Raw genomic sequence first — 27773 nt, 5'->3', positions numbered from 1 at the left:
AATGGTTGAATGATTTGTCAATAGGTGACATTGTGAACGTGGCAGGTAGAATTGGTGCTCGAACTGTTGCTCCTCAGTACTTTGTCTGTCAACACGAAATGAAGCTAAGCTGGCAGCTTTTATGTTTCATTCTTTTTGGATTAATCATTTTAAACGAAGGTAAGTAACCGCATCAGCCATCGCATATTTTTTATAATATCAAATAATGTTCGTGCTCTCTGGATTAACTATAACTCTCTTGGTTTTACTCACCAGTTTTGTTTACTTTTTTTCATTCTAGCTAAAAATTTTGTTTTTAACTTTACTGTAATTTGTGCAAACTTTCAAATTTTAGCTCCTTTTAGGCTTATTTCAACTTGTAACTTATTGCTGTTTTTGGGCTAAGATTGAGAGAAAGAAGAAAGTAATTTTATTTATCAATCAGATCCTATCAGTGGTTTTCAACCTTTTTGTTCTGGTGGACTTCTTTTAATACCCTCAAAGCGGTCGCGTACCTAAAAAATTATCTGAAATTTTGGTATGTCTCGTTTTCTAACGGAATCAAATGTTTCATAAGTTTCGAAGTGACACATTTAAAAGAATTAGCTGAACTCGCGACGCACTTATGACTAACTTATTGATGACATTGAAAAATTATGTTATGAGCTATATGTTGGCACGCAGGATCAAAAATCAGTAATCTATATCCTGATTTAATGTTTTTCTTACAATTTTTCTAAAATTAATGGAATGCAATATTTGCGACCTTTAGGCCTACAATGAATTTTTTCTTTTTTTAATTTACAATCAATATTTCGTTGTATTCAAAGTCATGGCAAAACTGTGAGTAGGCCTACTAGGATGTTTTGGATTTTTGAATTAAGCATTGTTCAATAACTTGCTGACTCAAAAGAACTAAGTTTAACATACATCGCCTTACTCATAGCGATCTATTTTGATTTTACAATTTGGGTAGAGAGGTAACTCTTTTAAACCATAAACAGACATAACTCAGCAACAATACTACATTTAACATTATAAAAACAAAAAACAAAAAGCGAACGTTTTCGGCTAGTCATACAGCCCTTTTCAAGCCTATAAGAAAAATACATATTAAAAGAAATGCTAAAGAATCATATAGTATCACAGCAAATATATGGTCAAATCTAAACATTTGAGAAACTGCCTCGCTCACACAAAATCGTAACTGAAAATTACACAGCACAACGATTCAAGTATTTGAGAAGTAAAAATTAATTAATTGTTCAGAAAAGGAATCAGGCAGAATTACGCAAGATTGACAGCAGCACAACACGAGATAGTGGCACAAACAAAGCAAATGCGAGAAACACAAGACGTGACAATTCAATCAAAAACGGTTAAAAGATAGGAAGCTCCGCCAGCAAATAATTGCCTGTTGAGCCCTGGGTTTAAAGATTTGATGATCAATGCCTCGTGAATCTTGGTGTCGAACTCGGACAAACACTTACGAACAATTTTGAAGGACTGCAATCACGGCTTATTGTTTGAGCACGATTGGCAGTTTCTTTTAATATGTATTTTTCTTATAGGCTTGAAAAGGGCTGTATGACTAACCGAAAACGTTTGCTTTTTGTTTTTATAATGTTAAATGTAGTGTTGTTGCTGAGTTATGTCTGTTTATATTTTAATTTTGAAATCTAGCTTAAACTTACTTTATATCCCTTTGAAATGATAACTTAGTTTTGAGAATGCAAATTGACAAAGTGTGATCACTAAATCTCAAATCACTGCAAAACTTTAAACTTTACGTTAAAAAAATGACAAATCTTTTCCAATTACCAGTATTGCCAGATGCTTCTTGGATTTCCAGCTTAAGTGCTAAATCTATTCCGAATACTGAAAAGTTTGGACGTTCATCAGGACAATTATCGTTTCTATCACTAGTTGCAACGTTCATCCGATGAAAGTGAAAGTAATAGCAACGACAAATGACAATGCTCATCCTCAGAGCAAATAACATACAAAATAAAAGTTACTGCAGTGCGATGAAGGCAAGAAAAAACGAACACACACATTATTTTAAAGGTTTAATGATGATGATGATGATGATAAAGGTTTAAAATGACGTGTGTTTCCTTTTTTTCTGCCTTCACCGCACTGCAGTATAATAACTTTGTAAATTTTAATTTGTATGTTATTCGTTCTGAGGATGCGCATTGTCATGGTGCGCGAAACGTCAGTAAAGCAATAAATCAACCTGTTTGTTGTTGCTTTTACTTTCATCAGATGAACGTTTCAACTAGTGCTAGAAACGATAATCTAGTTATTCTAGTCCATTATTTCAATGGTAGCAAAAACACTCGAGTAACTCAAAATTTCACAAAATACACACGAACATTATTTTATTAACTAATACTCAGACTATCAACTTATACTAGCGATTTTGGTCACTGGCAGATCGGACTTCAGTCAAATTTGTAGCTGCACGTTATCATGGCCTGTGTATAAAGGTCGCCATGGCCTTATTATAAAAGGATTTAGTTCTTTTATATTTATATGAATTCTTTTTAGCTACGGAACCAAACCTTTGAGCGACGCCTTTTAAAATTTCAAACGACGCACAGATTGATAATAATCCTTTTAATACACCAATAAAGCACAACCAGTTTAAAAATGTCTTACTTTATCAATTATGCCTCAAATTTAGAAACGTTTAACTACGCTTTAAGTACCGTACTTAACGCGTAACGCTCAGTGTTGAATAATTCAATCTAATTAGCCAGGAGCAGCGAAAGACGTGAAAATAGCCGTGTGGTATCACCTCTGATGCTATGGTTGGCACTGTGTAGGGCAATTTGTTGACAAATAGTCGAACATTATAAAATCATAAAATCAAATGTTGAAACAAAAGATTAATCCATCTATTGAATTGTAAAACTGACAAATGTAAGTAGGCTAATTTGTAGGCTATATTCATTCTGACAACCATAATTCTATTGTGCTGCAACATGTGACAACGTCCTGTACTAGTCATGCTCATTTTGTCTTTAGTTTTCCGAACGTTGTACGAAATCATTAAGTGCAAGTTTATTGTAAATGACATAGAGACTTTGTTTTTCCAAAACAAGTTTTGCAATTCAGGTTTCCAAGCTCACAAAAAATAGGCATAGTCTTCAGTTTGGAAACTGTTAAAAGGCCCAATCTTTTAGTTATTAATGTTTTCATTTACTTTACTTCTTCAGCATGCCATCATTCGGATGATGCTGTTGATTATGAAGAAGATGACGACGATGATGATGATGGAGATGACTATGACTTTAGGCGACGGAAGAAGAGACAAGCACCAATATCGGAAATTGATGAAACCCAAACTTTACGAGATTTTTTTACAGACTGTCTGCGTGCCAGAGTAAGTAGGTCTAACTTCTAATTGCTTTAATTTGTTAAGCCAAAACCCATGAGAACACAGCAAAGCTTCCTACTCGTTTCTGAATGTGTAGCTACTGAAGTCATCAACATTTTTGTGCTTTGACTTTCTGGAAATTTATAAAACAGATTGGTTCCCATGCTACGCACACACACATGTGGCTTTTGGATTGCTTCCAGGGGGGGGGGGGGTCAGTTGTAAATTAGCCTACTTTCGTCTCAAATCGGGCGTTTTAGGATCAGTGTAACAACCTCGAAGTAACTGTAGTTGAGACGTCCCATTATTTCTACAGGAAGGTATGCCAGGTCAAACGTTACAGTGAAATTAGTTAGCTTAAAATACCATCTTTGTTACAATATCTTAATTTCGACATCAAAGATTAACTAAAAATTGGATTTCTGAAACATCTACAAGTGAATGGTGGACATCAGTGTTTTTCCCAATATGGAATTTTAACAAAATCTAACAACCTACTTAGCTTACATACTTACTTAGTTTAGTTTATTACAAACGTTTTATTTTTACTGTTTGCTTCAGTGTAGCCACACTCTTTTATAAGGGCAACTATTAGCTTTGGTATCTCGTTGTTGCAAAGATTGTGGGAATACTTTCGGTTGAGTTTGTTTGCAATGACCGAGACTTCACAACAAACTCTTTCAGAATCTTTATATCTCCCACAGATGGGAAACATATGGGAATGGGGGAGTGTTATGGACTTCACTGTACTCGATAGTCAGTGGTACCGAAACTCAGACCTGTCAAATTGCACAAGGTAACAATATTCCAAGTGCCTAAGCAGTTGTTTACTTATATCAGTTACTTGATGATTGCCCCGGATGATTGATATTCAATTTTCCACTCCGCCAGCTGAATACAGTTAATTGCTTGCGTGAAATTTTTTGATTTTAAATAAACTAAAATGAAATGTTTTTAAAACTGTTTAATAAAAGACTATTAATAAAGAATGTAGAAATGTTCTGTTTTTGAGTAGGCTTATAAAGGGTATGAACTGAATACTGAAAAGTTTGGGTGTTCATCAGGACAATTATCGTTTCTAGCACTAGTTGCAACGTTCATCTGATGAAAGTGAAAGTAAAAGCAACAACAAACAGGTTGATTTATTGCTTCACTGACGTTTCGCGGACCATGACAATGCGCATCCTCAGAGCGAATACAAAATAAAATTTACAAAGTTATGTAATGCAGTGCGATTGAAGGCAAGAAAAAATAAAACACAAATTATTTTTAAGATTGGCCAAAGATGTGAGAGTGGTTACTTTCCACATTAAATTACGTAAAAACGTCTAACATTAAACATAAATTCGGAGCAGTGGAGACAAAAAGAAATTCGAGACGAAATTAAATTACAATAACGTTTCCAACTGTGCTCAAATAAGCATGAAGCTTGCGTGTTAAAACAATAACAATTTATAAAATTTTGGTAAAATATATCCATGGTTCCGGTTGAGTACATTGCATTGTTTGACGTAATGTTGATGAAGCAAGAATATGAATCTAATTTGATAAGCAACAAATCGGTCGTGTTTCTTCGTCATAAACGGAGTCAAATATGCAAAATTTTAGGGTAACGAAATGTTTTGTCTGTTATTTAAACTGTGAGTGCTCAGAACAAAAACAGTTTTGTTTTGTATCAACATAAATTCTTAATGAAGAATATGTTCATTTTGACTGGAAAGTTTGTTTTAAACAACCCAGTAAACATTTTTCCTTGGCCCAACGTTGGCTGAAGGTTGTTCGGGTTGGCTGAGGGTAGTGTAGTTTTGCCTACTTTGCCAACTTTTGAAATATTTTAATTGAAGATACCTTCGAAGAATTGTTTAAATTTGCTTCATGGTATTCCTTTTACAATTGTAATGGGACAATGAAAATGCAAAAAAAACTTAGAATTAGGAAGTCGTTCTTGCCAATGTTGCTGTGCAGTTGTACAGAACGTTGGGCCAACATCATTATTTGCGGGCGAACTATGGTAACCCCTCAATTTTTATACGTTGGCCCAAAGATTGTAAAATAAGTTGGCCCAACTGCGACGAGTGGTGCAAGATACGTTGGAACAACAGAGAAGCACTATTTTACCAACTGTCACACTACGTTGGGCCGAGGTACAATGTTTGCTTGGAAACCTCTCAGTCTGTCTTTGGTTGTTGTTGCTAATAATTCCGGTATGCACTTCTGTAATTTGCTCGATATTGTTGAAATATTTCATTTTTTATCTTTCTTTTCGTTTCCTCCGCCACGATAACTCAGATGGATAAGCTCCCGACTTTCTGCAAGAAAAACCTCAAGATCCAGCAGCGCTAGTTCAAATCTGGAGGTGTGCGCTTGATCAACGCATTTCAAGGGCTGCTTTCCATTCAGCTGCACTTAGTGGGTGGAATAATTCACAGATAGAGCATCGACAACAAGCGGAAACTCTATGCTATACTAGTCTACTCTGTCAATCTATGTCACAATCAATGTGCGAGGTCTTGCGACGGGCTGCTTGTATCTCGATCGAGCGTGTTGTTTTGATTGTAAAATTCTTATGCTCTAGGTTATCATCGGTCATTATCCTGCAGTAACCTCTGATTACGAAATCTGTATTATGTAACGTGTATTCTAGGTCATTCGATTGCTACGTGCAGTTCTAGAGTCTTCTTTAAACTTGCTTGTTTATGCCGCTCAATGCAACGTGACCGAACGATGAGTTCGTGTGATGCAACATTACGTAACCTTCTCGAAGTTACTAGACCGAAACAACCTTCTATAAATAGTGGTGTAATTTGTGTAATCATTTTATTATTATGGGAGTTGTATTATGATGAGATGATTATTATGAGTTGATTATGAGAGTTGTGTTATGGGTTGTGGATTGGTAGTTGGTGCAGAAATTATTGTTGATTGAGAGTTAAAGTAATCGAATACAAGTAGATGAGAATTGGTGCTGATATAAATTGTTCAAAAGTAAGAAAAACTAACTGGTAAAGGTGATCAGGTACTATGACACTTCCTCAAATGGGCGATCAACCTAACACAGAAAGCAATCATTAAGAAAATAAATCAATAGTTTTTTTTTCAAGTCTAAACCTTAAACCATTTGACCAGGTTAACACTCACAATAGTATTTCAAAAATTTTCTTAATATAATTTATGTTGTGGAACCGGTTTTCTTCCTATAGGATTCATCAGCACAACTGGATCGAAACGAAAAAATTACAGAAGATTACTATCAGCACAACTAGCCCAAAAAAAACGCAAATTTACATGTTAAATAAATAAAAAAAATAAAAGTCACTGTTTTTTTTTTTTTTTTTTTTTTTTGATATAAATTGTGTTCGAAATTAGAGTTATTTGAGAAGCCGTTCGTTAAAGTCCTTCAAGAAGTTAGATTATCATTTCACTAGTAGAACCATTCGACATTTAATTGACTGCTTTTCGGTTTGACCCATTAAACTACGTCATTGAATCTTTCCAAGTCTTTTTCCTGGTAAGAGATAGAAAGAAATCGTGACATTCTGGGGGCTCGTCCGGGAATATAAACCGAAAAAGGATTAAACCGAAAAACCGAAGATTTACCAAAAGAATAAATCAACAACAAGTTGTCAAAATGTCGGACACTGTCAAACATGAGATGATTGAAGACTTACGGAGCATGGCTGAACGAGTGGGGCTGAGTGACAATGATAAGTCTCAGTTTGTGATGGAAGAGTATCACAAGATAATGGCCCAGAAAGCTCAGCGAGAAGCTGACGAAAGAGAAGATAGAAGAGCTGCTCGTGAAATAAGGAAAGCAGAACTTGAAGCTGAAGAGAAGCGAACACAACTTGAAGCTGAAGAGAAACGAGCACAACGGCAGTACGAAGCAGAAGCTGAAGAGAAGCGAGCACAACGGCAGTACGAAGCAGAAGCTGAAAAAAGAAGAGCGCAATATGAATAGGAAAAGTTAAAACTTGAATTAGAAAGACAAAAGCTGGACATTGGTGAGCGATCTAATTCTACTAATGATAATGCTCGAGATGTTATTGTGGCGCAAGTTAGACGTCCAGATTTGCCATCATTTGTTGAAGAAAAAGATGAGTTGGATAGTTATTTGTTACGATTTGAAAGATATGCTACGATAGCCAAATTGGAGAAGTCGACGTGGGCTACCCAGCTAAGCATGTTATTATCGGGACAAGCTCTTGATGTATATTCAAGACTTTCACAAGAAGAAGCCATGAATTACAACAGATTGAAGTTAGCTCTGTTAAAGCGATACAATTTTACCGAGCATGGATACCGTCAAAGATTCCGTGAGGCAAAGCCTGAACGACACGAAAGCCCAGGTCAATTTATCGAACGTTTAAGAAACCTTTTGTTAAAATGGTTTGAACTTTCGGGGGCCGAACAATCATTGGACGGATTGGCAAACTTTATAGTTAAGGAACAATTCACAGATTCATGTTCAAAAGATCTGTCTGTTTATTTAATGGAGAGAAGTCCAAAGACTCTAGAAGAAATAGCCAGTGTGGCGGAACAGTATTTAGTTGCTCATGATGAGAAGTTGTCGACCGAAGAGATGTTGTCATTCGATGATGACGAGGAGCAAACAAATAATTTTAAAGGAGGTGCGGTTCCAAGAGAAGTACGTTGTTTTAATTGTAATGGCTTAGGTCATAAGTCTGTTAACTGCCGGAGGAAGACTAACAGAAATCATCAGGAATCGAGGAAGTGGTGCAATCGTTGCAATAGGCAAGGACACGAAGCGAAGGAATGCAAGGACAAGTCGTTTTCTCTTTCAAATCAGTCTGGAAAAGATAAAGACACGGACGTTTATCGAGGTGGTTGTGCGATAATGATTCATGAACCAGCGCTTGACGAGGAGAGACCGGATGAAGATGTTTGCGAAGAAATAATACCTGAAGATTACCTGCCAGTAGTGAATGGAAAAGTTGGAAACAAAAAGGTAACAGTTTTACGTGATTCTGGTTCTACGGGTATAATGGTGAGGAGAGATTTGGTTAAAGACAGTCAGATAAAGGGAAAAACTGGAATTGTGATGTCGATAAATAACACTTCAATCCAAGGACCGTTAGCGAAGATATATATCGAAACTCCGTATTGTAGTGGGACTGTGAAAGCATTATGTTTACAAAACCCTTTAGTTGATCTTATAATCGGAAATGTTATTGAGAGAGATTCTGAAGTTACTTGTTATTCTTGTGGCAAGAATGGCCACTTTGCTCGAGATTGTTCTGCAGATAATCAGCGACGATCTCACGGTCATGGGTACAATGAGCGCGAAGAACCGAGGAGAAGAGGCAGGCGACGACCATTTGGAGTTTGCTATAGATGCGGTAGACGCGGACACTTCGCCAGGGAGTGCGTTGCTGACGGCGGACATTCCGAAAACAGACGTTGCCGTGACAACCACTGCTACCGATGTGGGGAGATTGGACACATAGCCAGGAGCTGCCCTTTTGATGAAAAGGCTTGCTACAACTGTCACAGAGAAGGTCATCTGGCCAAGGACTGTCCGGAGAGGAAGTGTTTCCGATGTAAGAAGATGGGTCATCTTGCTCGCCGATGCACTGAAGATATTGAGGACGTTGGAAACTTTCACAGTAAACGTGATTATTGTTTAAAGAAACGCTGTTGTTGGTAGATCATGCAACGATGGACTAATGAGAACTGTTTTATTGAGTAATTAATTGTTTTGTGGTATGTTTTGTATTGATTGTGTTGTTATATTGTTTGCAACAATATTCTAAGGGGGGGCGTATGTCACAATCAATGTGCGAGGTCTTGCGACGGGCTGCTTGTATCTCGATCGAGCGTGTTGTTTTGATTGTAAAATTCTTATGCTCTAGGTCAGCGTTTCTTAACCGGGGGTGCTAGCACCCCTTGGGGGTGCTGGAATTGACTTTAGGGGGTGCTAAATGCATGCAGTATAATATCAAAAAATGCCCTTTTACTTTTCTGCATTTTTTCGTCTTTCTGCCAGTATCAGCAGATTCGCAAATGGAGTGACGAATATGTCAAGTATGGCTTTACTGTATTCCTGGACAATCGAGGAGGACCAGACCGGGCACAGTGTATGACCTGCCATTTCGTCTCTTGCAACTCAAATTTGAAGCCTGCTAGACTTCGGCAACACCAGTTGAAGCATCCAACCGCAGAACGTGAACAGACTCTCGTTACCCTTTTTACATTGCTTTCCTTTCAATAATGCAGGCCAAAGTTCAATGGCGGCACCGAAATTTTGACATGCTTTTTGCTCGCTGGCGGTATATTTTATAGTGAAGTTTCTTGTTGTTTAACAAACTGTGCTGTCGTTTCAAGAGAGTTGATTCACTTACATATGGTTATTGAATTTCTGTTGGAAAATGAAAGTCAAATACCAAATCATGAATCAAAACAGCAGTACAGTTTGTTAGACAACAATAAAAGACATCATTACAAAGTATATCGCCGTCGATGTGAAAGCATGTCAAGATTTCGGCCTCTATTAAACTTTTGGCTGGCACTGTAGTAGTTGTATGTTAATGATAGTTAGGGGGTGCGAGACTGTTCAAGCTTGTTTACAGGGGTGCTAGAGTCAGAAAAGGTTAAGAAACGCTGCTCTAGGTTATCATCGGTCATTATCCTGCAGTAACCTCTGATTACGAAATCTGTATTATGTAACGTGTATTCTAGATCATTCGATTGCTACGTGCAGTTCTAGAGTCTTCTTTAAACTTGCTTGTTTATGCCGCTCAATGCAACGTGACCGAACGATGAGTTCGTGTGATGCAACATTACGTAACCTTCTCGAAGTTACTAGACCGAAACAACCTTCTATAAATAGTGGTGTAATTTGTGTAATCATTTTATTATTATGGGAGTTGTATTATGATGAGATGATTATTATGAGTTGATTATGAGAGTTGTGTTATGGGTTGTGGATTGGTAGTTGGTGCAGAAATTTGAGTTATTTGAGAAGCCGTTCGTTAAAGTCCTTCAAGAAGTTAGATTATCATTTCACTAGTAGAACCATTCGACATTTAATTGACTGCTTTTCGGTTTGACCCATTAAACTACGTCATTGAATCTTTCCAAGTCTTTTTCCTGGTAAGAGATAGAAAGAAATCGTGACAATCTAGGTAACCGGCCCTGCGTTAAAAGCCTCTACAAGTATGCGAAACTACCAGGAATAACCTACCAAGGCTTTGTCAATCTGAAGATAAAGATACAAACCAACCGTTTGTCTTGTAACCTACCACATCAGTCAACATTATATTTCCTAATGAGTTTCTTATATGCAACAGATAACGTTTGTCATGGTAACCTGAATGCGCAAAGTTCCAACACATTTTGTATTTCCTAGTAACGCTCAACCCGTCTCTGTGCAACCATACTACAGGATAATAGACTTAATTCATCGGGCAATGCTGCGCGAGTTGTCTCAATGTTTTGCGTCAGATGAGTTTCCCAACGTTTGCGCAGAACTCAGGCATAAAAATGATAATAAAGTTCATAAATTTGACACTGAAATTTGAAAATAGAGGATACAAAACACCCCAGCACTGTGAATCTCATGTTTGTGGTTTTGACTCCAGTTTCAGGGTGAATGGGAATCGTGATTCTGCTGAGTGTTGGAAGTCGCGGCTCAATCAACTTCTTCAGAGCCAGTCCACCTTACAAGGCCCCAGCAGAGACTGCATTGACCTCTATACTACGTTAAGTAAGTTCGTGGCTTACAGTTTTGCTGCCTTGCAACTTCACAATGCGAGTTTAACGTTGATTTAACGCTCAGAAGGGTAACCACTTTAACAAGTCGAAATTCTGCCACTGAAATTAACTAGAATGAAACCACCAACCAATCATAAGCTACGGTTTAAGTGACGTAAAAAATGGCGAAAAGAAGATCATAGAAAGCAAATTAAGTTATGGATTTATTGTCAACTGGTTGGCTTAGGGGATAGGGTTAGGGCTAGAAATAGTCATTTCATTGACGCGTGTTCGATTCTCACCACTGCTATTGCTCTTTTTCTTCTGTAATTACCAAATAAAGTTCAAAACAAGCATTAACTCTCTGGATGAGTGCTAGAAGGGTCACAATTGGACGGTAGCCTCTTATAACACGTTCTGATTGGTTGGCGGTTGCATTGTAGTCAATTTCAGTGGCAGAATTTCGACTTGTTAAAGTGGTTACCGTGTGGAACACTGGAACAGTGCTGCCAATCTTGCGGTTTTCCCGCAAACTTGGGCTTGTATTTGTTTGAGTTGGCGTATTTTTTTAGATTAGCGGATCGCTTTTATTTTCTACTACCGTAGCTTTTTAGTTTTGGGATTAATTTTGTGACTGAAATTGAGAATGTTTTACTGTGGTCGATATCCCGCCATTTCTCAAGTTTTGCTTGTTTTCAAAATAATGTTTGAATGAAAATACATCACAGTATTGCTGTTGCAGCGCAGAGAGCATATGTCACTACCGTTTTGGGATTTTTCAGGTCTATTGGTAACAAAAAATTGTAATGACAAGGTAGGGCGTACAGAAAACCTGCCCTGACGGCAAAGACAAGCAGTTCTTTCATTTGTGTAGATTACCTTACCACAGTTGTCGCACACTTGCGTCGTGGACTGCGTCAAATCTGTTTTTTGACATAAACTACTTTCACAAGAAATGACACTAGATTGTCTTCTATAAAACATTAATGCGGCCGCGTTATCATTCATAGCTCCGTATTTGGCCCGCCAGTAAAATGGTTGCGCATGCCTGATTGTGGGCTACATCCATCCATGTAGTTTGAACACCCCTGCTTCGCAATTTTTTTGAAGCTAAGAACTTTTCATACAAAAATAACAAAGCTTGGTTTGATTGTTTTGCAGCTATTTCGCCTCGAACGAAACGTCAGGTTGACCCTGCAAGTAAGAAAACTATAATTACAGTATTACAACAGAATAAGGATAATTGTTACGTTTAAGCAGAAACTGCTCAACAGGCACAATCATCAACGACACCATGAGCCCCTGATGCTTACGCGTGTATCGCCATGGAGGCTGAAAAAAATGCTTTACGCTAGTATATTTTTAGTTGAATGACTTCCTTAAAGTAAGTTATTACAATATGAAGCAAAATTTTATTTCCAAATGTCGTTTCGAACAACTTTGGTATCAAATCTCCATAGCACAAACGCGCTAAATGAAGTGACATTTACACGAGTGATCTTATCGTACCTTACTCTTCGCAGCCTGCAGGCAAAATCGTTTTAGTCCAAACGCTCCTGAAGTGCAGGTCTACACCGGATGCAACTCACAACGGATCAACCAACAGCCTCGAAGGAGAGAGCTCAACTTTCCTTCCGTCACTCAGTTCATTGCGGAGGATACTGTTTGTGCGTAAGTATAAAGTCCAACATACTGACCTGCATACCATGGTCAGCTGGTAAAGGTTAGAATATGACCATAGATTGAACAAAGAAGAAAATAGAGGCATAAGCTGTCGAGAAAAAAAGAGTGTAGTTTAAGAAAATGAGAAGTTAAAATAAGAAACTAACGTTTCAGAAAGAGAAGATGAGAAGATTTAGCAGCAAAGAAAAAACCACACACTGTTTACCTTTGCAGTTTATGCTTCACTTTCCTCTTTGTTAATTAAATGTATGATCATGTGTATGAGTCATTATCTCTGGGTCATGTGCTAACCTTTACCCAGTCCAGCACTGCGGGCTTCCTGTCGCTATGTGGCTGTTGATCCTTTTGATAACAGCTGTGCGTCCAAAATTTTTCGCTTTTCAATCAATCAAGTTTATTTTTTATAGCTTAGAAACAGCTTTTAGTAAAAAAGGAATGCTTTAGTTTTTTCATTTTCAGACCGGAATTTGCGGAATGCGGATCAGACGGAAGACCGGCACAAGTTGCAAATGCCGCAAATGATGTTCCAGACTTTGCTTACCAGTTTCAGGCTTTAACCGAAAGGAACTCGCCTGTGCTGGCGGCAGTTTCAACTTGCAATCAATTGGTGTTTCCACTCAGTGGACTTCCTATTCTGACCCCTGAAAGTAGGTCTTGGTAGAAATGTTTGGATATGTGACCGAAGGAATAGATTACACTGGTCAACAGCAAATTTTAATCAAAGATGGCTTCATGTGTTTTTAAACGCATTTGTGACGCTAATTTCAAAAACGCATTTACTTTTTTTCTGGCACATCACGTTTTTGAGATATTTACATTTTTTGTTTTTAAAGCTTTGACTTATGGTAATACAGTTTATGGTAAGGTATGGTTTCGCATTTCTCTACAACACGTTTCTCAAAGAGAAAGCGCTAACTGCACTCGAACTGCGTGCTTGGAAAGTATTTGAGTGGCAGTGTGCAGACGTTTTGGGCAATAGAATGTCACTCTTGTTTAAGGAGGAAGTTGAAAACTTGCTTGAAGCTTACAAAGAGATGGATTGTCGCATGTCTTTAAAAATACATTTTTTTCACTCGCATCAATTTTTCCCCTGCTAACCTTGGTGCAGATAATGATTAGCAAAATAAACAATTTCATCAGGATATACAAGCAATGGAGTCACGTTACCAAGATTTTTGGAATGATCGGCGACCATTGCTGGATGCTGCATCGTGATGATCCGAGCCATTCTGACAAACAAAAATCATATTTAAAGCATTTTTAGGTGTTTGCAGTAATTTCCTTATCAATAAAGAAACCATGCATGCAATTTTATGTGTGGTTAGGGACTCAAGAAGTTTTTGTAAAGAAGTTTTTTTTCACGCCAATTTCTTTCTAGCGCAGTTTCATGTTACAATTAGAATTAGTAGGGACCGGGGGATGATGTGCAAGTTTTCATTCTGGTCAAAAACGACATGACATCATAGATTGGAATAGACCTTAAATAGGGTGAAGTTTTTGAACAGCACTCAACCAGGCAAAGCTGTTTTAAGCCTTCACTGATACACCTTTCCTTTGCTATTTTCTTGCCCTAACCACGAACTTTCAGGGTTTAAAGTTAGAAAATAGGAAAGCTATAGGGTAAAGTTGTGAAAACACTATTCACCAACTTTACCTTGTAGTTTTGGTGGATTTCAATCTATGATATCCTTGAGTTTTTGACAAGCAGTTAGTCTAGACTTGTATTCCAGCTTCCGTATCTGTATACTTGATGTTGCATTGGTAATTCTATTATTGTTTCTTCTTGTGAGGGTTTTCCTTTTATGTCAGACAGGATTGTTCAGATTCCAGGGTATTGTTCGCAGAGTAAGAGTTTATTTATGTGATTGGATAATATAAGTTACCATCATCATCATCATCATCATCATCATCCGTTCAGTCGTTTACGACTCTCGGTCACTCTATACGTCATCTTTCTCCACATATCTCGATCCCACGCATCATCATCATCATCATCCGTTCAGTCGTTTACGACTCTCGGTCACTCTATACGTCATCTTTCTCCACATATCTCGATCCCACGCAGCCTCCTTCAATTCATGCACTCCCATGCCACTGTCATTTACAATCGTGTCAAGCCATCTTGTTTTCGGGCGCCCCCTTCCTCTTCCTCCGCTCACCAAACCAAGAATAAGTTACCATAGGATGTTGTTATTAGCAATTATTCTTATATCCACGAAAGCAGTGTCCGGTTAAATTTTGTTGAGTTGTTACTTTAATTTATAGGTAATATATCCGTGGGTAATACTGTGTTGATATACTGTACTTACCTGAACTTGCATAAAAGCAAAAATATATGTTAAGTTTGCTATCAAACGTGTCATAATGTATCGGGACATGACGTTGATGATAGCAAATGCTGCAGTGATGAAGAAATCATTCAAAAGGATGCAAATGAAAGGTAATTGTGTTTTTATTAATATTAGTAAGTTGTATTTCATGCAGTTGTTCTTCATGTTATCACAACCCAGCTACAAATCAATCAAGCTTATTGGGAGGTGGTATACAAATCTTCGCCCTGGGTGTAAATGCCATGACATGAATATACAGTACATCTAAGGTTGGAATTGACCAAGAACAGTAAAGTAGTTTCTCTTTATATACTGTATATAGGCGATTCCGATGTATGACCTCATGGTATTTTTGACCAGGGTGGAGACTTGTATATCAGCTGTTTTTATTGATCGTTTTTGCATTGATGCAATGTCTGCACATATTGAATTAATGCAATGTAAAATATAGTATTTTTTTTTAGCTAAAAAATGCTGCAAAAAATAAAGTGGTTGGATGGTGCAGCGGATAATGGCTTACTTACCAATCATGTAATACTGATTCCACTCCCGACTGGTTGTTGAAAAGTACCGCTCATCTTTATGCAAGGTGTAATAACTTGACTAGGTATAGTTTCTAAAGAAAAGGCGTGTCAGAGAAGGGAACTGGCCACTCTACTCTCATTAGTGTGGAAGGCTTAGTATAATACAGTAACCTTGTTTTCTTATCTTACGATGCTTGGATTCATGTACATGGGACTCACCTTTACCCAGCTGAGAAGTGAGAACAGATGCAAAGAAAAATGTTTCTTGTTGCAGATGGTTGAGGCGCACATCATCAGTGAGGATGAAGTTGGTTGAAGAATAAGATATGGATAAGACTTCCATAGCAAGACTTACTACACAGCGAGACACTTGTCAAAGTATAGGCTAATACATGGCATCCAGCAATACCTTGAGCTCGTGCAAGGGAATTTAAGGCCCACCAGTCAGAGATGTACGTAGCCTATACGCTGCAAATTCTACGCAGTAAACTTGCGGCGTAGACTTTTTGTTTACGCTAACGCTTACGGCAACATTTTTTTGGATTGTTGTCGCTTGAGGCTACGCCGTAAAGTTTTCGCGGTTTTATAGCGTATAGCGTCAACGTATACTTTTTAATGTCTTTTTTTTGTTACAACACGCCAATACCTTCCAGCGCTGCAGTTGAAAGAATGTTTTCAATGGGCAAAGACATATTGAAACCAAAACGCAGCAAAATGTCAGATGAACACTTTCAGATGCTTGTGTTTCTTCGTGGAAATTCAAAATAAAACTTATTGGTTTCGAGTGGTTTATACCGTGTGAATGTTTGGCACCTAGCAAACAAAATGAGTTTACGCTAGTGTATGCGCTGATGCTGACGCCGCCAACTTTTTTTACAAGTTATGTTGACGCATACGGCGTATGATTTTTCGAACGTTTGTGTTTACGCTGACGGCGTCAATATTTTTTGTATACGCGTTCATCACTGGCAGTGGATCACGGCCAATATACTTTATCAAAAAATTGTTTGCATGACAATACAATACGGTTTCTGGATTTCTTTTCGTTCTTGATATTTCATTGAAAGCACTTTCAAATTTCATTTATTGAGTGTAAATAGCCTAAAATTTCTTTGAAAATAATGTAATAAGTTAGCTAAATAAAATTTATTGTTTTTTCAAAGATAGTCCAAAAATGTCCTCAATTGTTTCAAACAATAGTATTTCAAAGCAAACTTTCATTTTTTGTGTTACTGTTAAGTAGCCTACTTATAATGTTATAAGTTTGACTCTGTCTGGGCTGTGATTACTTTAAAGTTTGTTTGCAAGTCAAGCAAAAACATGACTTCTAAACAAAGTCTGATGTTCAACAAACTACCTAGATATTATCATGTTAGGCTTTTCTGAATAAAAATTTGTTTCGAACAATTTAGTCTATTTGTGCTTTGATATTTCAAATAAAACATGTCAAAAGTTTCAATAGGTGAGTGCAATAAGGCTAAAGTTTGGTTAAAAGTCAGGCGAAAACAAGATTACTGATCAAAATTTGAATGTTCAGGCAAACTGTGTGCACAAGTAACGTTACGCTATTCAAAACGAACTGCATTTTTTCAAGTAACTTACCCAAAAAGAGATCTTGATCTTCAAGATCAATAAAACAGATGATCTTGCCCATCTCTGCTAACAAGGGAACCATTTTAACCTATAGGCTACGTCATTTTCTAAAGATTTTGTATTTTTTCATCTAAGCTGCTCTAAATAGAAAAAAGGTACCGGTAACAGAAAATAAAAACTGTTCACACTTGCCCGTTGAGAGAGAGAGAGAATACAAATTAGAACGTAGGCTAGGCTATAGCCTACAACTGGGATGACTGTTAAATGTGATAATTCGTAATCTCTTGTTATTTCGTTATTCAATAATGTTTAAATTCATTGTTGTTATAAACCTACAATATTATACGAACACCTTCTGATAATATAGTTTCGGGAGAGAGTTTGCTTTTTTATTCCAAAGACAGGCAAGACACAACAATAACACAGGGTTGAACATTACAACAGTATATTACATATTTACAAATAGTACAACATTCAAACGTTTTCGGCTTAACTTAAGCCCTCATCAGGAATCTGCAAATATTTATAAACTACAATAAATTTCACTTCTTGACAGTAACTACCGTAACTAACTAACTAAACAACTAACTAAAAGCATCGAGAAACACGCAACGATTAAAAGCAATAGAGTGGAAAACATACAGACAGACGAAAAATTACATTAAGAAAAGGCAACTGCATGACTAAGTTACAAATGAATTTGCACCACGGGGTACGTGATACAACTAATAAATATTGAGGAGAATGGAGGCGCCACCCGCAAATAATTGTTTGTTTAAATCTGGGTTGTAGCGTTTGATTAACAGCGCTTCCTGAATTTTTGTGTCAAATTGGGATGGCACTTTTCTTTAAGTCTCTAAAGTTCAGATGCTCCCGTACTCTCGTGGTCAAATGTCTGGTGGACATACCGATGTACGTCAATGCCGAATCACACGGACATGTGAAACAATATACGACATTTGAGCAGAGAGACGAAGGCGTCTGGGACTTTAGTTGAAAATACGAACTAATTTTAAATGTTTTATAAATACGAAAAACGTCCACATCAAATTTATTTTTCATAAACTGTCCGATTTTACGAGCAAACGTTTTGGATTCTTTTCCCACAAACAGAATGGACAAGCAATGTTTCACGTTTAACTCATGATGATAAAGAAATAAAACATAGTAACTTTAGCGGGTTTAGCATACTTTATTTCACACAAAATATAACATAATTAAATAAAATAAACTCAAACGTTTTCGACACGTACGTGTGTCCTCATCAGGAATTAAATCTGCAATACATAAAATGAAAAATCGTAAGATAAATTTGACTATGCACTGTAACTGTAACGACACTCTGGACTGAAAGCACAAACTGAACAAATGATACGAGAATGATTGCGAGTAAATTATGCGGTGGGAAACAGATCACGTGAGGTGTAGACTACAGGCATTGGACAATGGTTTGTAAGTAGGAAAAATGTCCACATCAAATTTACCAGTGCTGTTTTCGTAAAAAAAAACACAGGGTATACTGTCTCAGATTTGATAAAATGATGAATACACAACTTGCAAAATACTAATATTTATTCTACCATAGCATGAATTATCAACATCAGAATTGGACGAGAGGTACAAAATTGTTTATTTTTTATGAATAGGCTTACATTCCAAACAACCTGCCGAGAGGAATCTACATCTTTATCCTCTTTACAAATTTGGGGTCTAGTATCCTTAGCTGATCGGTGGTTTGGCAGCCAGGATCTTACACATTTTTTAGCAGTAAATTGAGCCACAGGTGGTCCATTGCAATTAAGTTTAGTAAACATCGAACAGCAGCACACATTATCAATAAGCAAAGATGCTCTTAAACTTGTGATAATATCGTTCAATAAACTGAAACCACGTTCACATTCTGCTGTAGAACAAGGAAAGTTGAAATAGCTGTCAAGAGAGGCTTCAAATTGTTGGGCACAATTTCAACTTTTTCACTAAAGTCTCTTAACCCTTGAATTGACTGTATTTCATCAATGTCAAAGCGTCTACAAATTCTTCTCATCTCTGCTTCTCCATGACTGTCACAAATTCAATTTTTCTGCTGCTTATGCTTTCAGTCAAGCCCAGTCATTGTGACCTATCATGGTCCCTTTTGCTTTATTATGTCATTGTGTGATTTTATTTTGGCAACTCTGGTCAAAGTTCATTTTCAGCTGAGGCATGGCTTATTGCTAGACAAAGGAAAGCTTACTTTATCTGTTTTTGATCTTTATGTATCATAGTTGAGTAAAAGGGTCAATTATTCTGTTATAGTTGAGTAAAAGTATCGTTTATCCTGTGTCGTCTGTAATAACTAGATAGTTATTACTTTACCTTAATTAAGTATTCACCTGACCAGTTAGCCCAGCTCTGCAGTTATAATGAGACTGTAAGTAACTACTAATTTTTATCCATTTACTTGGTTAACTAAGAGAACTGGGGTGTGTTATGTATTTTTAACCGCCATTCTTTTTGTTTTTCATGCTCGGATTCTATTTGAATAAGACTGGATTGATGTTGTAAACTGTATTTAATAAAGTGACTAAGGCTACACAAAAAGTGCTTTGTCAAAGCGTCTACAAATTCTTCTCACCTCTGCTTCTCCATGACGCAAATTTCCTTCTATCATTTGTTCAAGTTGCAAAGTTAGCAATATCAACCAGTAGCTGACCACTGTTAGTGTCGGCATTAGCACAAAGTCTCATTTGCATTCTGCCAACAATGCTCTGAATGAATTGATTGAATAATAAAACTCTCAGAACGGGTTCATGGTACACCCAAGTACCATTGTACACTCGTATACCATTGGTTCTCAAAGGGTTAAGTAGTTAGTTAGTAGGCTAGTTGTCAAGAATCAGTAGCCTAAGGATAGCATACGCACTCTATTAGGAAAACCAGAGGGTATACTATAGTTGCTCGAAAAAGCAGAGAGTATACTGCGTATACCGCCGTATACCCTACGAATACAGCACAACTTGTGGGCCGTGAGTGCCTTTAAATATTAATCAAAGGGATGGGCATTGGCCTACTGTCATTATTGTCGCAAATCACTCGGCCGACATTTCTGAATTAGCCCCCCCATAAATTTTTTTCTGGTTGCGCTACTGATGCAAACTTTCGTTGATATCGGCAAATCTGGCACTCATTCAATTGCGAAAATAAAAACGGCAACACCGCTGTGACGTCACCGTAAGCGGGAAGGATACATTCCTTCTCTGTGGTGACTTGGTAAGGTATAGTACGGCTACTGCAAAACGTGAGTGTGTGGGGCTCTGTTGGCCTAAATCATGTGCAGATTAAGAATTACCGAAATGAAAAAGTGAACTTATTATTACTACCAGGTTTCGATCAAATAGGTCAAGTTTATTTTTATCAAACAGCATCTCAATTCAATTGAAATTGCGGTTTCATAGGGCAACAATTTTGATACTTTTTTATTTGTCCTAATCTGGCTATTGCCATTTGCAGTGTAACCATGGGCGCCGATCCCTATAGGACAGCGGGGACATGTCCCCACCATCTTTTTTCATTATTTTTATAACGTAAAAGGGAAAATATTAACCGAATGTCACAATTTTATTAGTCAGACGTTTAAAACCTATTGAAAGGAGGGGACAACATTTTTGTTTTATGCGAGGAAACCCTGACCGTAGTAGAGATATTTTATTATGTGGGGAACCCCTGGCGCAACTCGCAAATTGTATTTGTTTTAGTTACGCCAGGGCCATTATTAGCATACGCTTGGGTTATTAGCGGCATTGTCTGTTCATCTGTTCAGCGTCAGGACGTTTTAACAAAGCCTTGCAAGGTTGCACGGTGACTGTGGCTAGCTGGCAAGCTTGAAGGTGCTGAACTCCGCTATCTAAGCTACGAAGTAAAGAAGAATTTCATCGCGTCTTTGTAAATGCTGAGAGACTAATGGAGGATTTGCAACCTTGAGTCATTGAAACTGTCACGTCCCAAAAAGATCCCAAATCATCTTTAGCATGAACATGGCCATGATCAACCTCCTCAACTTCAAACAGCAAAGACGAAATATCGATCTAGTATTTTACAGCCATTGACAGCGCGCTGCAAAATCTTACTATTTCAAGTCGACCGATCTTGAGCACTAAAAATTCTACAAGAATCACTCTTTAGTGGAAAGCTGCAATCACATGTGGTAGACGATTATCATAAGTTTTCTGTCACAGAGTTCCTTGCACAAGAAGTTAAGAACTATGCTTCTTTCGAAAGCAGTAGCCTACAATGGAAAGTCGGTGGAAGATTTTCGAACCGTATTCAAGAAGATGCCATCTGCTGTTCGGCAAATGTTTCCGCAAGTGGAACTTTTTGTGCGACTTTTGCTCATTTCACTAGCAAGCTCGTGTTCAGCTGAACCGTCATTTTCAACTTTGAAACGTGTCAAAACTTGGTTACGATCTACCATGACACAGAAACGACTAAATCATGCAATGTTCTGCCATGTGCACAGTGCACAACAAAGTTTTGAATTGGACCAACCACCAGGGACTTGGTTGATTCGCCGGAAACTCGTTGCCGAGTGTTTGGACGTCTGCTGTCCAATGCTGACATTGACAATTAAGAAATATATACATCGCATTAGACTTGTAGGCCTAGCCTACCTACTGTTTTTGTTTGTGTGTCAGAACAGACCCCCGATCTTTCTAGCTCGCTTCGCTCGTCAACCCTTCCTACCTTTCCCAGTAAATGTCCCCACCAATTTTAGAAAGTGATTTGTTATGGTGGTGCGTTTGCCACAACTAGCACTCTAGGTGGTGCGTTTGCCCCAAGTGCGAGTCTATACCCCAGCTCAATGAATGTGTATGTTGCCATGAAGTGCCACAGACGAATAAACTTTTAAAGAAGGACGCCTCTAGTTGTGTTACAAATTTGACCGATTTTGAGGCACACTTACATCCTGCAGTTCTGAAGACTTTTTTTATGAGGAGCAGGAAGAACTGGAGAAAAAACAATAAACCGAAAGGAGAAAACGGAAACCTATCCAGATGGCCGTTACACCGGATAGCCAACTGAAGACAGATTATGAGAGAGAGAGAACTTTTATTTATTTTTAAATAGTGATGATAAATTAAATATGAATGATGATTCGTACGATTTCTTAATTTTTCACTTCAAGTATATTTTAGGTTTTGTAGGAACATATCCAGTACAGTTTTATTAAACTGCAAAAACAATAAATCTTTGAAAAAAGCAACCGCTTTTACCAACTCCGACCAAACTGTGGTCCACCAATTACATCTAGGAAACATTAGTTTCAACCGTCGCTAACGACGCCCACTTAGGATGACGTAATACCACCAAAGTCGTCCCAGAGCAGTGAAATATGGAGTTTCGCCTGTGGTGGCGCTGCGGAGCAGGCGTTTGATATAAATTACGCCCTAACCAGTCGAGCTACGAGGTTAAGATTAAAAAGTTCGCTTAGTATAATTCTGCGCTAGGAAATGCTTTAAAAAGTTACTATACTTGGATCCAACCTGTCAGGGGCACTTTAATGAAGTTGGATAGTCAAAATAGTTAGAATGTCCGTCATTCAGACAGAATTTCATTAGACAGCCAATTAACATTTAAAGTCTCAATAAATCTCATATTTAGCCTACACATAAAATAATTATTACCACAAGTGCAGTAAATACTAACCTACACTAGACAGGAGAGGAACCCCTTTTAGTTATTACTATGTAGCCTAAGTAGTGCAGCGTGATGACTATTCCATTTGTGGTACGGTACGCAAGGAATCACATTTGGGTACTTTCACCCATCTTGCCAAGGTGCTCAAGCTACCGAAATGGTGAGCTATATGAGCAATGCAACAGCAAGATGTCTGCTAGCAAAGTTCTCAATTGGCGAACCAAGCAGAACCAAGAGCATTACATAACTGCAGACATCACGCCACTGCTTCGAGCTTGAGGCCTCCTCAGTGCAGTAAATCGTACACTAAACAGGAACGTCTTATTACTATATAAGTATTAAGTATATTACTATATAAGTATAATAACTATGTTATAATAATAAATTATAATAAAAATACCCCTGCAAATCTAGACAGCGGAGTAGTAACACTTTCCTCCAAAGAAGACAAGATTATAATTGTTTTTTATATTGTATTGCAGACCCTGGCGGATGTGAAGAATGGCAGACGTGGTCGTCTTGTTCAGTGACTTGCGGGAGCGGAACGCGTTCAAGATCTCGCGTTTGTCCTCCAGCTGTGTCTGAGAACAGTAATGGAGAAGAAAGTTGTTCTGGCCCTCCTTGTTCCGCAAGCCCAAATAGAGGGCCTAATACAAGTCCCGATCCACTCTGTACACTGATGCTCGTGGACAAGCTAACTGGCGGTAGCTCTGGAATGGATCAAACTACAAGCCTCTTGCTGCTCTCGTCTTGTCTGAACAGAAACAGTAACAACAACAACAACCCACTAGGCAACATTCTCCCCTTGCTGCTCCTTTCAAATAGCACCGGCTCTGGCTTAGGAGGAGATAATGGACTTTTTGAGAACATGTTCCTGATCAATTGTTGCCAAGACAGCCTTGGCCCTGCCCTCCCGTTATTATTGTTGTCACCTGGATTGGCAACATAGCGACGTAAGTGTTTTTATTATGAGGACACGAGCAAACGTGTGTTACGTTTTTAGCTTGAACAGTAGGCCTATTCCGATTTCTAGACTTAAAAATGAATCAACTTTTACTTGCCTGAATGATTAGACAGAAAAATGAATGGAATGCTTTAGGAACTCTACTGTTATGAATAATTTGCTTATTTCGTACCAACGTTTGTATATGAACAAAAAAGACTTTTTAATAAAATTGTCAAAAATGCATTGAACTACAGCATTAAACCAGGGATTCATAGGAGTATATGATGAGTGGATGACCTACTTGGCTACAGCATATGACAAGCAAAAGGTGTCAAACAAAAGTGTTGCCAGATATTTTCGAATTAGTAAATAAATTGTTATTTTACAATAGCGGTAAACCAAAAGTTGGTCGTGAACAACTATTCTAAAACTTGTCTACCGCCATCATCTTATCCACTCATCAAACCATGACAATGCTTGCAAATTGAAGCTTTGTTAGGCAAAAACATATACTGTAACTTGAAAGGAAATTTCAGGCTTTAGCACTTGAAACGTGAAGACATGTAATATTGTATATTGTATATCTTCCTTAGGTGTACGCTGAGTTCTCCTACCTTTCTTGTTTACAAATGTTAGTAATATATTTTTTGAACCTGTAAATTTTTCCAGTTTAAGTTTTGGAAATAAATTTACAATCTCATTGCAAGACGACAAAATTAAAAATTGTTTTCGAATAATTTTGTAAAACTTTAAATTTCAGGCTAGTTTTGAACGATAAGCTTTGAGCAGCCGCTACTTTCATCATTGTAATGCTACTTTACAAATAAAGAAAATCCTTTTTTTTTTTTAATTACAAAAACATCTGGCAGCATCCTTGATTTACGTACCTTTCGCTTGTCAGACAGTTTTTGACCCTGGGATTCTATGAATCCCTGTATTAAATGTATACATTTATCTTGATAAATTCAACTTTATATCTTCTCAACTATACACAGTGCATTTTGGTAAAAGTGTCGAGTAGATCTGACCTGTCATCCAGTTGATCTGACCTGCCATCCAATTGATCTGACCTGCCATTCAGTAGCAGTCTTAACAATCATTGCTTTATGAAGATAAAGTTTCAAGTTATGAAACCACAAAGAATGTTTAACTTATCACGTGTACATGATGTTAATGTTTTGCAGTTTTATATTTAGGGAACTCTAAAACTGACGCCATCCAAAGTGGCTCTCTGTGACCTTTGTGCATTTGCAGTTTGTGTATTATTTCGTTGTTTTGTTTTGGATATGGACAGCTTTGTTTGACGCAAATAAATTATAATAATAATACATTGCCGTTGTTTTAGTTTTAACATGACAATGCAGTAACCATCAGATGCGAATACAACTTTACATTTCAAAAGTTTGCATCTGAACAAACGCTACAACTTCGAAACAATGCACCAGGGGAGTAGACACTTCCTTGTCAATCAGCACATCAAAAGACAGAGGCCAGTAGCTCATATCATCATCATCATCATCAACCAATTTTAATTATACAGGCCATGAATTAATCCTCATGTCGAGGGTGTGGCCTGTCTGTTTAGAACAAAGTCTTGCTCTCCTCACCTCGCGATTTATTGAGTTGGCAGAGTTCATGTTCAGGGCTACAAAGTCACGTTTTACAAGTTCTTCCCAAGAAAGTTTGGTCTACCTTGACCCCGGTGTGCTGCGATGTTGACACATCTGACCTGTGAGATCCAGCTTGAGCTGCGCTCAATGTGACCAAGCCATCTCAGTCTGCCTATTTGGAGGACTTCACTGATGTCTTTTATTTTGAGCTTTGATAGAAGAGTCTCAAACTGGATGTTGTCTTCAGGCTATACTAAGGCAGGTCCATATATGAAAAACATAAACAGAACCATTGCGCTGATTGTTCTTGGAACTATAGGGAATCGTTATCTTTGATCTACTATTTAATGGCTTTCCATCCTTTGTTATAGGAATTGCGAGGATTGTACGTCCATCCAGCTTCATGGCAAAACTCCATGTGCTCTGATTCTGGATGTTGGTTGTGCGTAGTTCGCTTCCTTTGAAGCATAGCGAGCATGCAGCAAGTAAATTAAGTCCAAAAACATGTCCTTCATGTGCAGACTCTCGACGTAATTCCCAATCTTGCAACTTTCTTCCAATAAATCTGGTCCGGGTAATTTCCATAATTCCATGCATCTCAAACTTCAATAAAAAGAAGATTATTGCAAATCTAGACAGCGGAGTAGTGACACGTTCCTGCAAAGAAGACAATATTATAATTGTTTTTTATTTTGCAGACCCTGACGGATGCGAGGAATGGCAGACGTGGTCGTCTTGTTCAGTAACTTGCCGGAGCGGAACGCGTTCAAGATCTCGCGTTTGTCCTCCAGCTTTGTCTGAGAACAGTAACGGAGAAGAAAGTTGTTTTGGCCCTCCTTGTCCTACACGACCAAATGGGGAGCCTAATACAAGTCCCAATCCACTCTGTACACTGATGTTCGCAAACAAGCTAACTGGCATCCCGGCATCACGGATTGGCATCACGGCATCACGGAATCTCGCAAACAAGATAGTTGGCCTCGGGGATTCTGGTTCTTCTGATTCAGGAATAGATATAACCACAAGCCTCCTGTTGCTTTCATCTTGCCAGAACAACAACAATCCACTAGGCAGCATTCTTCCCTTGTTGCTCTTGGGGAACAGCACCCTTCTTTCAGGAAGTCTCGGCGGTGATAACAACCTACTTGAGAATATGTTCCTCATCAATTGTTGCCAGGATAGCCTTGGCCCCGCCCTCCAGCTTTTATTGTTGCAATCTGGATCCGTATTTGGCTAACGTAGCCCAATATAATGCTTTTATTGTGAGGAGACCAGCAAACGTGTGTTACATCTTTAGCTTGAATATTATATAGATTTCTGGACTGAAAAACGAATCCACTTTTATTGCTCAAATGATTAGCATTAAACTGAAAAATGAATAGATGGTTTTGAGAACTCTACAGTAGGCTACTGTAGGGCTAATGCTTATAATTTGCCTCTTACCAATGTTCCTATGTATATAAAAGACTTTTCCTAAAATATTTATCAAAAAACACAGTGAACCATGAGGCTAAACCGGGGATTTATAGAACTACGGAATGACCAACTAGACTACGATATCTGACAAGTGAAGGGTGTGTCAGTTTGCTCTGAATTTGCCAAGTCTCAGGATACACAGTAATGTGTAATGCATTAAAGACACACTGCATTTGCTTTAGCAATAAACGCATGAACTTGCAGTACGGTAGCCTATGATTCTGCAGTGACCCTTTAAGGTAAGCATATCGAGTTTGTGCAGTCAAATAAATATCTTGATGTGCTTATTGAAAACATGTTGTGTGACGATAGTGATGTAAAAGGACTAATCAGAGCTTTGTATTCTGCTCATAGCATCTTTTCACATATAAACTAGTGGTCACAGCGGTAAACCATAATCTCTTCGTGGGAAAATTGTAACATAAAGTTCCCGGATCCGTTCGTCTGTATGTAATGACCGAAAAGAAACACTCTTCCGAAAACGTCTATTCGAGAATTGTATTTCTGTAAAAAATAGCCCACTGGCTGTCGAAACTGAAATGCAACGCGATACACCACTAAACTTGTCACTACAATGCAAATTACTTGGATAAAAGACAGAAATTTCGTCCAGCTAGCAAGCACTAAGCAAAACAGTTAAATTTGCGACCAACTTCTTCAAGCAACAATTTTAAAATGACGATATTTCAAACGCACGTAAGCAGTTACTGTGACGTAATAATGATAAGCAATGATAAGTTATTCAAGCACCTGATCAAGTTTGGCTCACACCTGTTCAAGCCTGGCTCACACCTGCTCAAGTTTGGCTTACACCTGTTCAAGTAATTAAAGATATAACGATGATGTAATGTTATGCTGTTTTCT

The 27773-nt window shown here is 37.9% G+C and overlaps 1 protein-coding gene across 1 annotated transcript; it reads left to right on the top strand.

The window, feature by feature from the left end:
- Window positions 1-13: 13 nt before the first annotated feature.
- Window positions 14-27069, top strand: LOC145784876 (uncharacterized). Its single transcript, XM_082596711.1, has 8 exons — window positions 14-159; window positions 3204-3370; window positions 4069-4160; window positions 10963-11087; window positions 12236-12274; window positions 12598-12745; window positions 13217-13404; window positions 26132-27069. Exons 1-8 carry the CDS (start codon window positions 99-101, stop codon window positions 26668-26670), a joined length of 1359 nt encoding a protein of 452 aa, XP_082452837.1. The 5' UTR covers window positions 14-98; the 3' UTR covers window positions 26671-27069.
- Window positions 27070-27773: the final 704 nt, after the last annotated feature.

Source organism: Aplidium turbinatum, chromosome 15 (genome assembly GCF_918807975.1).
Source record: "Aplidium turbinatum chromosome 15, kaAplTurb1.1, whole genome shotgun sequence".
In the NCBI taxonomy this organism is placed as follows: Eukaryota; Metazoa; Chordata; class Ascidiacea; order Aplousobranchia; family Polyclinidae; genus Aplidium; species Aplidium turbinatum.
Note: the sequence above shows the minus strand (reverse complement) of the source record. Positions and strands in the feature narration are given on the sequence as shown.